Below are 17,424 nucleotides of genomic sequence, written 5' to 3'. Positions count from 1 at the left end.
ATGTGTGTATATATATATATATGTATATATATATATGTGTGTGTATATATATGTGTGTGTATATATATATGTGTGTATATATATATGTGTGTATATATATATATGTGTGTGTATATATATGTATGTATGTGTATATATGTGTGTATGTATATATGTATGTATATATGTATACAGTTGTGTGAAAAAGTGTTTGCCCCCTTCCTGATTTGTTATTTTTTTGTTTGTCACACTTAAATGTTTCAGATCATCAAACAAATTTAAATATTAGACAAAGATAACAAGTAAACACAAAATGCAGTTTTTAAATGAAGGTTTTTATTATTAAGGGGAAAAAAAAAAATCCAAACCTACATGGCCCTGTGTGAAAAAGTGATTGCCCCCCCCCCCTGTTAAAACATAAATTAACTGTGGTTTATCACATCTTTGGAAAGCTGAGTTCAATTTCTCTAGCCACACCCAGGCCTGATTACTGCCACACCTGTTCTCAATCAAGAAATCACTTAAATAGGACCTGCCTGACAAAGTGAGGTAGACCAAAAGATCCTCAAAAGCTAGACATCATGCTGCGATCCAAAGAAATTCAGGAACAAATGAGAAACAAAGTAATTGAGATCTATCAGTCTGGAAAAGGTTACAAAGCCATTTCTAAAGCTTTGGGACTCCAGCGAACCACAGTGAGAGCCATTATCCACAAATGGCGAAAACATGGAACAGTGGTGAACCTTCCCAGGAGTGGCCGGCCGACCAAAATTACCCCAAGAGCGCAGCGACGACTCATCCAAGAGGTCACAAAAGACTCCAGAACAACATCCAAAGAACTGCAGGCCTCACTTGCCTCAATTAAGGTCAGTGTTCATGACTCCACCATAAGAAAGAGACTGGGCAAAAATGGCCTGCATGGCAGAGTTCCAAGACGAAAACCACTGCTGAGCAAAAAGAACATAAAGGCTCGTCTCAGTTTTGCCAGAAAACATCTTGATGATCCCCAAGACTTTTGGGAAAATACTCTGTGGACTGACGAGACAAAAGTTGAACTTTTTGGAAGGTGTATGTCCCATTACATCTGGCGTAAAAGTAACACGGCATTTCAGAAAAGGAACATCATACGAACAGTAAAATATGGTGGTGGTAGTGTGATGGTCTGGGGCTATTTTGCTGCTTCAGGACCTGGAAGACTTGTTGTGGTAAATGGAACCATGAATTCTGCTGTCTACCAAAAATCCTGAAGGAGAATGTCCGGCCATCTGTTCGTGACCTCAAGCTGAAGCGCACTTGGGTTCTGCAGCAGGACAATGATCCAAAGCACACCAGCAAGTCCACCTCTGAATGGCTTAAGAAAAACAAAATGAAGACTTTGGAGTGGCCTAGTCAAAGTCCCGACCTGAATCCGATTGAGATGCTGTGGCATGACCTTAAAAAGGCGGTTCATGCTCAAACCCTCCAATGTGGCTGAATTACAACAATTCTGCAAAGATGAGTGGGACAACATTCCTCTACAGCGCTGTAAAAGACTCATTGCCAGTTATCGCAAACGCTTGATTGCAGTTGTTGCTGCTAAGGGTGGCCCAACCAGTTATTAGGTTTAGGGGGCAATCACTTTTTCACACAGGGCCATGTAGGTTTGGATTTTTTTTCCCCCTTAATAATAAAAACCTTCATTTAAAAACTGCATTTTGTGTTTACTTGTGTTATCTTTGTCCAATATTTAAATTTGTTTGATGATCTGAAACATTTAAGTGTGACAAACATGCAAAAAAATAAGAAATCAGGAAGGGGGCAAACACTTTTTCACACAACTGTATATGTATGTATGTATGTATATATGTATGTATATATGTATATATGTGTATGTATATATGTATATATGTGTATGTATATATGTGTGTATGTGTATGTATATGTGTATGTGTATGTATATGTGTATGTATATATGTGTATGTATGTATGTATGTATATGTATGTATGTATGTATATGTATGTATGTGTGTGTATGTATATATGTGTATGTATATATGTGTATGTATGTATATATGTGTATGTATGTGTGTGTGTGTATATGTGTGTGTATATGTGTGTGTGTGTATATATGTGTGTGTGTATGTATATGTATATATTTTCACTCAAATAGGAACTAAATCAACCAGGACTGATATCTCAAGGACCCCACAAGTCCTCTGGTAGACTGCAGGAGATGCAGCCACTGCCAGGCCTCGTGGGCTTTGGTGTCCTCTCTCTTGGGATTTTTTCACAGACATTCCCACTTAAGGCTGAGCTGCTGCAGGCAGATATACAGCATGTTTTATTTTCTTTATGTTATTAAGCAATATTCATAGCCTTGGTTTTGTATTGTTAGTTGTGGTTGGTTCTTTTTCAGTAACCTAACCGTGCTGTTACTGTACTTTCAGACTAGTAGCTGGACCTTTCAGAAGCATTTATCATATTTCTTGTCACACACCAGTGGTCTCGATTCAATAGGACGTGTGTAGCTACTTATTGTTTCATATTTGCACTCATTACACACCACTATTTTACGGTTTCTTTGCTGGAGTAAAACATACTTAAATTTGTGTAAAACAAACCATGAAAATGTCAGGAGTGCAAACCTTTTATAGGCAAAATATGCAAAACACCACAACCTTCTGGAATAATGACATTAAATACACACTTCACTCACATTTGTTTCTAAAGTCACAACTGAAACAAGGAGGTTATGAAGGTGCTGCCGTGCTTATCAGTCTGAATAAAAATCAACCCTTTGCTGTAATAGTACAAGTGGGTGACTGTAAAAATACTTGCCAGTGCATGACAGTGTTGGTCAGAGTGCAGTTACACATCAGGGGACATCAGGAGGCAAGGACTAAAACTACAAAGAACAATATGTGAAGTACAATGATGGTAGCTGAAAGGATACAGAATATTTCAAGTGTATGGATTCATGATCAGTTGGAAAACTTGGATGGGGAAGGTGTGTACTTCTCCTCTACCTCAACCACAGCTGTGGTTTCATTGAGCAAGGCACTAAACCTTTAGCTGCTCCAGTGAAGCTGCTCAGTGGTTGTACAGCTCCACAGTCGGACTATGTTGAACAGCATGGGTGGAAACATCATGCATGTTCTGGAATCTGAATAAATACTGTTAAACCTGCTGTATTGCATATTAAGATGCCCCAAGTAACCCTGCTGTGATGACAATGCCCCCTCCTGTTTCCTGGTTGAAATGGTTTTGGTCACAATATCCTAATTTAGGCTCACAAGGAAATACAGACATACACACAAGTGGCTCCTCTTCTGTGCAGCTGCTAGGCTTCTCCATACAGGGCCACTGCCTCACACATGTTCACAGTCTCAGGCAGAGGCATCGCTGGAGCTTCCTCACCCTTCCAAGACAACGTCATACAGCCTGAAGGTCAAGGTTTATTCTTTTGATGCATTCCTTTCTGTCTGACTGTACATTAATGCGTGTCTGTTTTCACCTGTTCCACCGCTTCATCCTCGTGTGCCGTTTCTATAATAGTATTTCCTCTGTAGTGGAGACTGCTGTCTGGGCTTTTCTTCATTAGTGCTTTAGAGGCCAGCGGCATGGCACCCTCTTTCCCAGATACACCTGTAGAAGGAAATAAATGTGTTAACTATGGATATGGGTAGTTTACATACTGGGAAGAGGAACTCTAAAAGCAGTGTCATGCAGCACTTGAAACGTATGGAACAAAGGACAATATCTTTAGTAATGACCCTCTCTGGTGTATGTGTATGTATACATGCCTGACAGTGACAAGTGTCGATGGAGGCCAGGTCTAAGCAGCTTCCAGACCTTCATGGTGGCAGACTCCTCCTCCTCTCCAGATGAGACTGGGTTAATGCTGGTAGGGGAGATTTTACTGCCATGTGCAGGATGGCTTTCAGTCGACCCCGCTCTCCGGATGGGGATGCGGCTCATGTGAGGTTGCAGCTCATACCTGGGCGGGCAACAGAAAGGTTAATATGGTTCACCACTCATTTATAAAATCACAGTAGGGATAACATACAATGTTTTGTGGTGACAATGCAGATGTGTAACCTTTTTAATCAGAATTCCCTTCATAGTGTGTACTGTTTTTCCATTTTTATTTCCTTCTATTTGTGAATTCCAACCCATGTTTGACTTAGAATGTTCCCTGTGAGATTTAGAAAAACCCCAAGATACACAGACAAGATTGGACTCACTTGCTAAATTTGATGGAGGAAAGGATATGTTCAGGCCCCAAGTCTTTAGCGGTCTGTGACAGATGGAGACATCACAGTGAGACTTCATAAACCAAATGTATGTTGCCTCTCGGAGAAATTGTAGTAAAAAGAACTAGTAATAGAAGAAATGAGGAGCATTTGCTCTCTGTGAGTGAACCAGCAAGGTCAGCTAACCTCTGTGCGGTCCTCTGCGGGGTGATGAGTGACTGTAAGAGTCCGGCACCCTCTCCCCACACGCCGCATGGGGAAAGGCATTCTGGACCAACCCGCTGAAGTGGGTCCTCCAGCCTGAAAGTCTGGGCAGCTGAGGCCTGATAAGCAGACGGAGGGACATAAATACAAGGAACAGAGAAACAGCAGGTAACAGAGGAGTAACACAATGTTCATGGTTCAAAACAACAAACTATTTGGAAATGGATTCATAAATCAACAAATGTAACACATGCATGTACAACAGATCCTTCTCTTTATCTTTAGTGTTTGGACTAACACTCTCATCCAATCTAAGAGGACAGAGGTTTAACTTCTCAGCAGTTCTGACCCACTACATTCCACATGGAAGCTGAGAAACAAAGATTACACACAAACTAAGTCAACAGACAGCAGAGGACCCACACACAGAAATTGCTTCACACAGGAATATTTTTTATTCCAATGGTTAAACAGCCAGCAGCACATTGAAGAAGGTGGTATTCTATTACACAGACAAACACTAACTACCAACCCTAGTCTGGTGCAGAAGGTGAGCACCACATTGAAGGAACCGGCACACCTCTCATAAGGAGCAGAAAGACCTGGTGAAAATGTGAGTGTGCATGAGGTGGGACTCAACCTAAAGTTGATTTTGTCATCCTTCATGAAGATGCATATAAACGTTAGGACTGAAAGAACTAGGAAACAGGACATGTTCACAGAAAGAAAGCGGAATACAACTACAGAAATCTATATTCTCTAGTCTTCAGGGCATTGATGTAAAGTGACAGCCGTCCCACTGCATTGAATGGACAGAGGCTACATGGAAATCATCGTCTTGGTGATATTAAAGGAGTAGTAAGCGACTTTTATGTCTCCAGAGCACAAAACAACCCTCAAAGGTTTCACTCCTATTAACATAATCATTTGTTCTATTAGAGCACATATTTCTCTTTCCCCATCTATGTATGACAGGACGGGGCTGCAAGACAATCACTGGCATCAGTTGAGGGTTGCGGGGGGGGGGGGGGGGGGGGGGGGGGGGGGGGGGGCTGGAGCCGAAACCCAGCTGACACTGGGCGAAGGCAGGGCACCCCCTGGACCTGTCTCCAGACTATCAAGTCCACACAGTCTACCTAACCTACGCTGCACGTCTTTGGACTGAGGGAGGCAGCCGGAGAACCTGAAGAGAACCCACACTGACACGGGGACAACATGCGACTCCACACAGAAGGCCCGTCTGTGAGGCAGCGGTGCTATCCACCACACCACCTCTTTTTAGCTTGATATCTGCTCTAAACTAAAGGTCAAGAACAGTACCAAATATACACATTTCACATAAGTGTGCAAACATTATCTGCATTTATATGTGTAACTACAGAGTGGTTTACGCCTGCAAACTCAAAAAGCCACTCAATTATAAATAAATGATAACTTGTTTTCACTCTTCATTGCGGCTTGTGATGCCAATTGTCTCCCTATTGATGACGAAGAAGATGAGGAGGCAGGAAGGATGTCCTACTAGAAAAAAGCAATGAGCAGAGCCTCCACAACCTACTGCTTACAACAGACTCCAGACCTACAGCACTACACAGACGATGGCTACAGGGAGTCAAGGCCAGATATTCATCTGCTCTTCAGAACCCTCTCCAGGTCTCACATGCTCCACCTCTGCATATTCAGTGCATCTAAAATGGCTGGCGCTAAAACACAGACCATCGTCAAGTACTAGGATTACAGCACACAAAGTCACAGACCACATATAGACCAAGACAACAAGCTATTTTCTCACCTCTGCTAACCACAAAATACATAACCTTTGACAGTGGACAGCCTGCTAAATAAACGTTACACTAGGAAACACGCAAATGTGTTTGAATAAATAATAATCATCATTTTATTCACCAGTTTGATGAAACATGTAATAAAATTAAAGAACATAACATTTTATTTACATCCAAATCAATAATGGAATCATATATTGAAATATTCTAAACACAACATTGATTTAGTCAAAGTGTTTTCATATGATATTGCTTGTTGGCAATCAGCTCCATAAAGCAACCTTTCCCCCCTCAGAGAACCCCGTGATGAGCTTTCTGGCAGTGGGCTACACTGTGAACATCATAACACCAACATTGGACCGACACTGAAATGATATAGGTTTCACAACTAAGAACTAAGTCACACTCCTTTTCAGTCACTATGAATGAAATTCAGTCTACAGAATGCTCTGTCCTGCTAAGAGGACTAGAAGTGGGCATTGTGACGTGCACTGTGACGTGCACTGTTTCACATATAAACATTACAGAGCGAAATACAAATACATTGAAAAAAGAAAAACGTCATCTTATTTTTCAGACACAGCCACACTATGTTTCTTAAAAATAAAGTAAAACCAATAAAAAATTCAAAAATGTAAGTGCAACATGGCAAAAGTAAAACTATATTGAACCATTGACAGCCCTGACTATTTCCCGATCAGCACACTAATGTGGTATTCTTCCTAGCTTATTACTTGTGTACAGAGTGGAAAAGAGACTAAGTCAATGTAAGCTAATCCATGAGTATAATAGTTCCAATATTAATGTATACTGCAAATATCTACCCAAAGTTCTGCAACGATGGTTATGTAGCCGAGCAACTGACTCTCTCTGCTAAACCCATTCACACATTAAACAGTGTGCAGGACAACCACAAGAACTACTCACTGAGTGCTATGAAATCAGCAATGCTTGAGTCAGGGCTTCAACACACAACACATGCACTCACAAGTCTATTATACATCCGTAGGTGCTACTACTGTAGATACATGTCATTACACACATATTTGCAGAAGGAAAACAATAATATTTGAGGAAAATTTAGAAGTGCTAGCACCAGTGATATTTCAGACACACACACGATCAAGTAGTGATTTGCACTTGTTTTGATCGACAGTACATGGAGTGCCAGGCAGGTGCAAGTTTGGAAAAGACACTCAGTCTTTTGATATCACTAAAAACACCACTTGTCTGGTACTCCCAAGTCATTTTAAGAGCTTACATTCACTCAGTCCACCAACACACACCTATGACCAAGCTCTCATTGGTTAGGTCAGCTTGAGTCCCGGGTGGGCCCAGCTGGAGTGTTGGTGTTTGGCGTTAGGCCCTGAAGGAGCAGGGGGCTCAGTTTGGAGAGCAGCCCGGGACGGGGCAGAGCCTGCAGGGAAGGGAGCAGGGTGGAGAGGCTTGGGGACTGGAGGGAGTACAGACCTGTCATACTGACGGAGGCCGCTGCACACACAGAGGAAGACGAGGAGGAGGAGGAGGAGGAAGGGGGTGAGAGTGGGGGGTGGGAGGGTGTGTGGCTGTTGCTGGGAGGCCGTAGAATGGAGCGGTGGTGGGGTGGACGTCTCCTCTCCTGAGGCTTAGGGTCTACAGAGAGGGAGACACACACATGCACCTGCTCAGAGACATGCGGGTGGACACGCACACGTTAAAGCCCTTCACATGAGCCAGATGTCCCGATGCGAGACGAGATGCATAGGTTTGGGTCGAAGTTGAAAATGATATCAGTATGTTTCAAGAATTTTTCGACCCTAAAACAGGGCTGATGTTTTCAATAACTAATCTTCAAAGCATGCACTGAGGTCATGCAGGGCTCATACTGATGTTCCAGACCACAGAAATCCAGCACATTAATCTGTTCACGTGTTCAAATCTGAGCCCAATTTGACATCACCATCACAATAAACCTGGAGCGCAGACAGCGACACATCAACCACCCATTAGCCTTTCTTAACAACTCCAACAGCAGAAAGAGGGCAAGGAGAAAGCAGATGACATATGTGATATTTAGAGCGAGAAAGAGAGGAGCGGAGGTACATCCAAGAAGAGGTGATGGATAGAAAATGCCAGCCAGCAACACGAGCAGATGGTGGGGAGATCAACTTACCCCTGACTGGGCCGAGTGTCTTGTTGACTCCACGTCCGCTGGTGTGTGTGCCGTTGTACTGTGTGTAAGTTCGGGATGGGGGGCAGCCAAAAGTAAAGCTCGGGGAGCTGTGCATCTTCGGGGACAGCGTCTGGCTGCTGCTACTGTGACTGTTGCAGCGAATGCGATTGAGTGTGTTCTCCGACGCTGAGCCAGACAAACAGCTGGGCAGAAGATCACGCCAAACACAGAAACCCATGAACCAAATGTTACAAACCACGGGAACTAAAGTGTGTGCTATTTAGGGGTTTGATAAAGAGATGTGTGTACACTCACCTGTTGAAGCTCTTTGGCGGTGACGCCTTGCTGCCATTGTGGTGTGTTCTTGGTGGAGGATGAGCGTGGATGTGTGTGTTCAGGCCTTTGGTGTTGCGGACGTGTTTGAGGATCCAAGCTCGGAGGTTCATCAGGCAGTTGTGCTCAGACAGCACCAGCCGTGGCCAGGGGTTACACTCTGCCATGTCCAGGGCAGAGATAGCCACGGCACGGCCCACCTGACGCACAACATCCATTAGTCCACTTCAGCACCATATCTTTATCTCATTTTATTTTGAAAGGGCAACATTGCAGAGTGTACAAAAGCTTTAAGTTTTTTGTGTGTTGTTTGTTTACATAAAACCCTTTTCCAGTTCTTAGTTCATAGGTAAGTCCTTAATCTTTACTTCCAGGAGTATATATCCATGCATACAGGTGTAAAACATCTACACACATACATGTCTAGATTCACACTTCTACTTCAATATCTCAGCAATTTTTGTGTTCGACTTTCTTACATCTCACACTCCATTAAAAACACAACTTTATACATTAGTGCCTTATCTTTTAAGGTCGAGTTGGTAGGTAGGTTTTGCAGTTATTAAATATCAAAATCATCAACGTGCATCTAGCGTGGAAATATCAGCTGATGACAGGTGAGTCAATAGCTTAGGATTCCTGTGTTGAAAAGTAGTTCATTCACGTACACCAGAAACCTGCAATCCTTAAATATGTGCTAAACTATAAACTGAATGATAGGACTGTACCTGACAAAACACATCAATGCTGGTGTTGATATTGACATTTCTGACCAAACTTATGAAAATCTGCATTTCATGGGTTGAAAATGGCTCAACACGCCATCTACTGTTTTGAGCCAACCATGAACCTCGCAAGGCCAATAAGAGTAGAGCTGACCGGTAGGGACTTATCTACGTCATGAATTTGATATAAAAAAAACAATATTAAAGCCCTATAATATACCCCGCCCCTCTCCATAGCCCCTTCCTGACCCCCCTCTCAGTCATGGGTGTATAAAGAGAACTGGATACCATGTTGGAGGCAAGCTCCCGTTCATTCTTTTGAGAGTGGCTCAGCGGTGCATGAAGCCAAAGTGATAGAATTACATGGATCTTCTGCGCCTATGGTCCCATAGAGCAAGCACACTACATTTCCTTGAACCGTGGCTCCCAGCCGCTTAGTCTCGGCTCATTCACATGAACGGCAGCACGAAGAGAACTCTCCATTTGGACATTAGTGCATTTTACAACTTTGAGCACATAATGATTTAAATAAAGGCTCTACCAAATGTCTTTTTTTCTATTGAAAGCTCTGATGGAGGTTTTTAAAATGAAGCTTTGGATGTTTGTTATCACCCTAAAAATGGAATGAATTAATGTTGCTGTTAGAATGGTAAATGGACTGTACTTGTATTTCTCTTGTCTTGTCTTCCGACCACTCAAAGCTCTTTAACACTACATGTCATCATTCACCCATTCACACACTGATGAGAGGGGCTACCATGCTGGGTACCACCTGCCCAAGTGTCTTGCCCAAGGACACACGGACATGGACTAGCAGAGGATCAAAGGACGACCTGATCTCACCGAGCTACAGTAGCCACACAGATGCCCCATTAATACAGGTGGTTGCGGGAGAGTACACCGTTTTGACTGCAGTGAAAATGTAGTTTTTGAAAGGCTTAATAAAACCAAATATGGTTTGAAGCAGAGTATTTCATTAGAGAAAACATATTGTGAATTTTGGAAATAATTACATTTTTTTTCAATAAATTGTAACTTTTGGACTGAGACAGACAATTACAGAGACAAGGAGCATCGCTGTGTGTTTGGGAGGATGAGCGAAGGGAAGAGAAGGTGGAAGGTCATATTTCTCTAAGTTATTATTAATCATAATTTGACTGTCAACGTTATGAATGAAGCTTCAAACTATTCGGTACAGCCCTACTTTGTCATATTTTCTTTTGATTACCTTCAGCTGACAACTGACTTTGGGAACTACTGGTCTAAGGGAAAAAGTCTTTTTCAGGCAATGCATATAAACTGTATATCAGAAGTGGACGTAGTTGCAGTGAAGTCATCCATTGGTTTGTGGCCTGATGTTTTGAAGACTCTTGTTATCTTGTTTGCAACCACAAGAGGGTGGAGCTAAGTACAACTGAACACTGAATAAGACATTTGCAGGCGACCAAAATGTTACAATTAACTTTAATAAAGTGTTAAAGTTGTAAGACAGAAACTCTCAGACCGGACATCTCCATGGTAGGGACCTGTCAATCACAAGGTTGCCCCGCCCTAAAGCACACTCCTCCTTATGGTCTATTTGACTCTAAATGGACCATCATTTACTAAGAAGCAGAGTCCTTTTCTCCGTGCTAGCTATTAGAAACTACGCAAGCTCAAGGCACTTCTGCATTGGCTTCACTTTTCAGACCTGTAGGTTGCCGCCTAATGGTATCACGTGACGGACGTGGAAGTTGTAATTCCACGGTTTGGCCACTATGTTAATGGCTTCAAAGCCTGACACTCTTCCTGAGGGCTTGCTCTCAGCCCCTTGCCCATATTATCTGCACTTTCTAAATAATGATCGGTGTGAAGTTTCACTTTAAACAAAGACTCAAATTCCTCTCTGAATGGAAAGGAACCCACCTACCTGTTCAAATATTTCTGGAGTGTATTTTGGAGGGAATGATGAGGGTGGGGGTGGGGTTGCCCGTCCATTGTCATGGCAAGCAGGTGGGATGGTGTTCATGGTTTTTCCTGTGTTGTAGTTGCACTCCAAAGTATAGCTGGTGGGGACACAATAACAAAAATTATACAACTGGAAAACTGTTAAGTTAATTTGATATCACCAAGAAGTGTTCAAAATCAATTTTCAAAAGTTGCCATGTACTATTTGAGGTGACAACCCTAAATATAAACTGACGTTTTGTGAATCTGACCTGTGAAGCAGCCCTGTGGCCTTGTGAATGGCCACCCGCCCGCTGCCTTCTTTAGACTGGCCATCCCTCTTGTCTCGTGCGTACATGTTTTTCTCTGAGAAGTTACAGCCCAGGAAATCAAAGTGGGCAGAGTTCACAGCGATCAGCCTTGGATACAGCATGTTCTCTACCTGCAGAGAGAAGAAGCAGAGTGCACACAACATTAGATGTATGGAACAAAAAGAAGTACACCATCTTCTGTGACTGCCGTAAGGGAATAAACAAATATGTCATTGACACAAATCAAAACTACTGAAATGAAAGAAACTAACTGCTAAAACTTTTTTCAGAAAACACCTCAGAGGGAGGGTAAGTAAATGTAATACTATTCACCTGCTGGCTCTCCTCAGGAAGGTTATTTCCATACATGAAGCACCCCCGTTTAGAGGCGTGGCCATGTAAGTCCACATAGTATGCCACTCCCCCCTCCTGTGGTGGAATTGATTCTTGTTCCTCCACCTCTGGTACGGTTACCTCTACAGTAACAGGAGCTACAGTCTCCGAGGAGCTTGATGAGCTGTTGTGGTCCCCCTTCCCCATCTCTGTGGTGACCCAGGCGTTTTCCTCCGTCACCATCAGAACTTCTGTGAGCGCAGGACTTGTGTCATTGTCTGCATTTCGTTGGTTCAAGCTGACTTCAAGGGAGGTGAAGGGAGGAGATTGATGTTGATTGTCAGGTTTGATGCTAAGGGGCGGGGTCTGCATGTGTGTGGGGCTGTTACAGTGACTGCTGGACTGTGTATTGTGCAGGCGGTTGTGTGTGTGGTGGTAGAGCAAAAGTGTTTTGGCTGCATAGATGGAAGGGTGCAGCTCAGGGCTGGGGTTTAAGTATTGTCTGTTCAAGTTCACACCCCTGGAATCAGTCCTGCAAAAAGTATTCAAAAGAAGCCTTTTAACATTGTTGACAGAACACAGCAGATGCCCCAACATATATTTCTCCACTGTAGTGAGGCTTGGAAATTGATGTCACATTGTGCTGTTTTTTTAAATGGCATGTGTACGGGACAAACAGTTTGCATTATTGGAGTAGGGGTCTGAAGAAACCTGATTTATCCAGCTAGATTTCTCCTTAAAAGGTAACCAAGTTTCTAATAAGGAGTTAACATGTAAGCATGTGCATAACATAGACTTCAGACAGGGAAAGTATAGCTGATATTTTGTTTAACAAAACCGGTTTCTTAAATACATAACCCACCCTAGCTTAAACTGTAGCCCTGCTCCAGACTGAGCCATATGATGAGAGAAAGCAAACTAGCTTTGTGACGACAATGGTGGATCAGTGCAGCATGCTAACACATGACATCACATTCCAAAGCCTAAAAACACATTAGAAAACTCTTTCAGAAACATTTACAAGAAACAAGAAGTGCATAAATCAATGCAAACCATGCAATTAAGATCAGTTTAAACATTACCGATCACTGAGTCAAACAATGTTTACATTGTTGCAGTGAGGATGGTGCATGAGACTACGTGTGCAATTCTTACCTGTAGTGCCCACGGACAACCCCGTCTGGGTTGAGCATGGGAATGAGCTTGAAAAGAAACATGTTCCGAAGCGCATGAGCACGAGGGTCATCTCTTCTTAGGATGAAGTTGAGGAAACCGTTGAACACAAAGGATGAGGGAGTCTCCCCGGGGTGCACTCGACTGCTAAGAAAAAACACCTGCAAACACACAAGGACCAAGGGTTAGCTTCACTTTCCACATTATTAATTGATTCCACATCAGCCTCAGCCTTATGTGTAAGCCATTAAAGTTGCCACATTACGAAAGAGAATACCGATTGTGTGTTGAAGTATGATTCCGTCATACCCTTTTGCTGGAGAAGCGGTGTGGTCTTGGCGTGTTGATGTCGGGAAACAGCTTCGGCAGACGGGGTTCTCTCTCCTCTTGCATCCCGTTGCAGTTGGTCACAGTGATCAGGTCCACCCTATTACCATCTAGAGAGTGGCACAACAACTCCCTATGATAATACACACTGTCCGGGGCACTGAGTGAGAGGATGGAGATTGTTGGGAGAAAATAGTCAGAAATTCTTCAATTGAGGTAATTTAAAAAGTAATACCAGTGTCAAACATATATTTTGTGTGTGTGTGTGTGTGTGTGTGTGTGTGTGTGTGTGCTTTAGGCATTTCTGTGTGTGTTGTACCTGCTCGGAATGAGTTGAGCAGCATTAGGGTAGCTCTTGTCAAACTGCTGCATCATCTCCTGGCACTCACTATAAGAGAAGGGGAAGCAGAAAGAGAAGTAGGTGGTCGCCCCTCGCACCTCCAACAGCCGGTGAGAGAATGAGAGGATGAACTGGTTATCCACAATCTGCAAAGGGACAGAAGAAAGGAAGAAGAGACATATTATGAGAAAGAGAATAATAGCTGTCAGAAAACAAACGGACAGCAATCTGCCTCAGTGGCTGACAGTGGACATACCTCAGCTGTGGGTCTGTCCCGGATCCTTTCCCACCGGTTCTTGCCAGGTAAAGTGCGTACGAGAGGAGCCATACCCTGGCTGTAGAGCTTCCTCTGGTTGTTCATGTTCATCACATTGATCTTCAGTATCTTTCCAGATGCAGCACCCCGTACACTGAAGTGAAACCACGATCTGAAACACAAAAACCTGATTTGGGATTCTAAAAGCAATGTAACCAATAGTACGGGTTGTGTGCAGCTAGTAAACACATTTATCATGTGAATAACATAATATAATTGCAACATAAGCAGAAGTTGTTTTCTTCTTTTATACCTGTTTCCATTCTCATGTTCGGTGCCACTGCAGTCTGGCTGCGTCCATACATTGAACTCATAGTCAGGGGTAAGGTTTGACCCTGAGAGGGCACTCCCACTGGGAGCTGCATTAGTAGGAGGGCTATGGCTGCCCTTCTCCACCTTCTCCACACGTGCCAGGTTCCCGGAGTCAAACTTGGAGCTGAACACAATATTCCCAAAGCGAGCCTCCATGGTTCTGAACTCTGGGCTCTCACTTTTCTCCCCTCGGGTGCCAGTCAGACGTCTGACATACAGCCTGTAATGAAATCATAAAAACGCAATCAAATCTATACAGAGAAAAAATGTAAAGGAGGAAAAAGGTGCACTACTGGTGGAGACAAACTCAAATAGGAATGCTATACAAATCCAACAACCCCAAACAGCCCCTCAGTCTTACATGGTGCAGCCTTGTATTGCAACGACACATTGTTTGATCCAAAACGGTTGTCATCATTGATTAAGTCACTGCTTTGTGACGCATACACATTACTGGATGCAGGACAGGGATACTGCAAGAATATATTTGTATTAATTTTGAGAAACTTTCTTGATAGATATCGGAAATTGCATGTTGTAGTAATGTGTGGGCTTTGGTAGTAAGATCTTTGTTTTTGGTAACTCGTAACACCAATTAAGAAATTAAATATAGGCTATCTATAATTGAAATTACTTAATTATAACGATGAAGGTACCTGGAATTCACAGTTCAGATCAAAATTGAATTGCATAAAGGCCACATACATAAACTAGGGCAAAACATGCAACTTCAGTCTTAGTGGTTAAGATGTAATTAAATCATTTAGGTCAAGACGATAACTTTTGAACTTGCTTAAATTAATAACAGCGACAATCTGAGGAGGGTAGAGAAAATACAACCATGGCCAAACGATACAATATGTTCGACGGTTACAACCCAATGTTCACTGGATCTACGGCGCAGATACATTATTGCATTGTTGTTTGCTTATCATTTATCATGTATGACAACATGACCGCCCCTCTGTCCAGTGCTACAACATAATGTCTGCTGTTTGATTTCAGTCATGGAGCAACAACAACCGCTGACCGAGAGATCTGGCACAGAGTAAAGGGGAACTAACGACTGCAAGCGGTAGAGTCGGTTAACAAGACGCGTTCTTTGTTCTTTTCTGAACACGCTAATGTCAGCTAATAGTTAACGTTACTACTATGATAGTCTCAGTGGACACCGTCAGATAGCTAATGTTACACACCGCTAATAACGCTAGCATACGTTTCTAGGCTACGGAGGCTAACTTAGCTCGGTTACCGAACTAGCAGTCGTTGTTTGAGACGACAGTATTTTTGAACGAATGCACAGCTTCAGTCGTTACATGCTTAATACATTTTAGCTACGCCAATGCTTTTCCACGGGACAATGAATGTTCAGTCTTACTACGCTATTTTGATTCGATGTCCATCTTTGTTTTCATCGTCCTTCTCAACCCTCACGTCGCTGCTCTGGATGCTGCGTTCAGGTTTCTCTGTGGAAATGATCGCTGACTGGAAACGTTGCCGCTGATCGTTATAGTGGGATGTTTAAACAAGCTGTATAAGTAATGTGTCGATATTAGCATTTAAAGATTATAATAGCCATAGTTACATTCATACACACACTGTTTCACATAGAGACAAACAAAATGTTCAAAATGTTCCAATCTTATCGAAAACAAAGAAACAACGTTGTGCAATGCAGTGCAGGTTCACTGCCAACCCAAATCAGGTTTGGATGTCTTCTAGGACAGGGGTCTTCAACGTGTTTCAGGCCAAGGACCCCCACACTGATAGAGAGATGGAGCAGGGACCCCCGACTATATATATTGTATACAATTGTGTTTTATATTAAACTGGGCCTAGTGCCATGTATAAACATACCTTGTTATTATGCATTCAATACTAAGCTTTTCAAATAATACACAGGTTCATATGTTCATGTTTTTATTTTAAACATGTGCAAGGTACAGTGAGTAGGGTGGCCGTGCCACTACCATTCATAAACATACCTTGTCAACTGATACCAATGCCAATATCAAAATTGTCTGTCAATTGCATGATAATCATGCATACAAGCTATTCAAATTGACGTTTGTATTTTAAACATAAATGTGGAAACGAAAATGAGTGATGGCCTATTAGTGCCACTGCCATGCATAAACATACCTGGTATCTTGCATACAATACTGAACTATTAAAATAATGGACAGATTCAAGTTTTCTGGTTGAGTTACAAAACGATCCATTTTCACTCATAACAATGTCCAAACACTTGGCATAATAATATACTGGCAGGCAAAGAGCAGAGCTTCGCCTCGTTTCTCCCCAGATTGAACACTGCTGGAGATCCAGGCTATATTCTTTGGCCCGCTGGAGGGAAAAGAGGCAGGGGAGAACCAGAACCAGGACTTAGAGGAGCACACTGTGAGACACCTGCTGCAGTAAAATTAGAGGTTTTCCCAGCAAGGCCGAGATCCCCCTTGTGGCACTGGCACCGCAGTGGCTAGTCTGTGGCAAGCGTCAGTCAGGTGTCAGTCAGGTGTCAGGACTGTGTCAGTGACTAGTCAGTGGCGAGTCAGTCAGGTGTCACAACAGCGGCAAGCGAGCCTCACTCGTTTGGCACCCGTCAAGAAGCTGCCAAGCTGAGCGGGCGGAGCCACATTTCCTGAGAACACCCATTGTTGTTACGATAGGTCAGCTGCCGTAAATCAGTTTTATCATCATAGTATGGATTTTAGTTGAGTCACCTGAGCCACCCGTTCTCTGTAGACATCCTTAGAGTAACCACGTTGTCATAGTAGTGCCACCACTAGTTAGGGGAGTGCCACTGTGGCACAATAAGTCATATGTAGTTCAGTAAGTACAATAGTTGCTTGGGTGTAATGTAAGTTAAGAGAGTTTATTATGTTTCCTATGTGTTTATGAGGAGGAAGTGTTCATTGTAGTTAAAATGTGGGGTACAGCGTTATTTATTACCAGCTACCTTTGTAGACAGTAGATC

The 17,424-nt window shown here is 42.8% G+C and overlaps 1 protein-coding gene across 4 annotated transcripts; it reads right to left on the bottom strand.

The window, feature by feature from the left end:
- Positions 1-2,080: 2,080 nt before the first annotated feature.
- On the bottom strand, positions 2,081-15,927 carry agbl5 (AGBL carboxypeptidase 5). Of its 4 annotated transcripts, XM_031872826.1 has the most exons (18): positions 15,826-15,913; positions 14,809-14,920; positions 14,389-14,667; positions 14,076-14,247; positions 13,799-13,965; positions 13,462-13,639; positions 13,135-13,313; positions 11,980-12,511; positions 11,608-11,777; positions 11,319-11,454; positions 8,667-8,884; positions 8,352-8,554; positions 7,670-7,831; positions 4,398-4,534; positions 4,203-4,255; positions 3,762-3,955; positions 3,473-3,603; positions 2,081-3,376 (listed from the first exon to the last, which is right to left on the bottom strand). In XM_031872826.1, coding segments are annotated over exons 2-18 (2,991 nt in total). In that variant the 5' UTR covers positions 14,811-14,920; positions 15,826-15,913; the 3' UTR covers positions 2,081-3,298. The 4 variants fall into 4 exon arrangements, with proteins under 4 accessions (XP_031728686.1, XP_031728687.1, XP_031728685.1 ...); XM_031872827.1 differs by lacking the exon at positions 14,809-14,920 and having other exon boundaries at positions 15,826-15,927; XM_031872825.1 differs by having other exon boundaries at positions 14,809-15,921.
- Positions 15,928-17,424: the final 1,497 nt, after the last annotated feature.

The sequence above is a fragment of the Anarrhichthys ocellatus genome, unplaced genomic scaffold, assembly GCF_004355925.1.
Source record: "Anarrhichthys ocellatus isolate YVR2014 unplaced genomic scaffold, GSC_Weel_1.0 scaffold66, whole genome shotgun sequence".
NCBI lineage: Eukaryota > Metazoa > Chordata > Actinopteri > Perciformes > Anarhichadidae > Anarrhichthys > Anarrhichthys ocellatus.
Note: the sequence above shows the minus strand (reverse complement) of the source record. Positions and strands in the feature narration are given on the sequence as shown.

What these genes read in the sequence shown, in the direction of transcription:
- agbl5 (XM_031872825.1), bottom strand. An exon ending in CTCCAGAAATATTTGAACAG is followed by an intron (nt 8,885 to 11,318) that starts GTAGGTGGGTTC and finishes GTTGTGCGTCAG; the next exon opens with GTGGGCCGTGCCGTGGCTAT. An exon ending in GGCCTCCGTCAGTATGACAG is followed by an intron (nt 4,535 to 7,669) that starts GTCTGTACTCCC and finishes TCTGCTTATCAG; the next exon opens with GCCTCAGCTGCCCAGACTTT.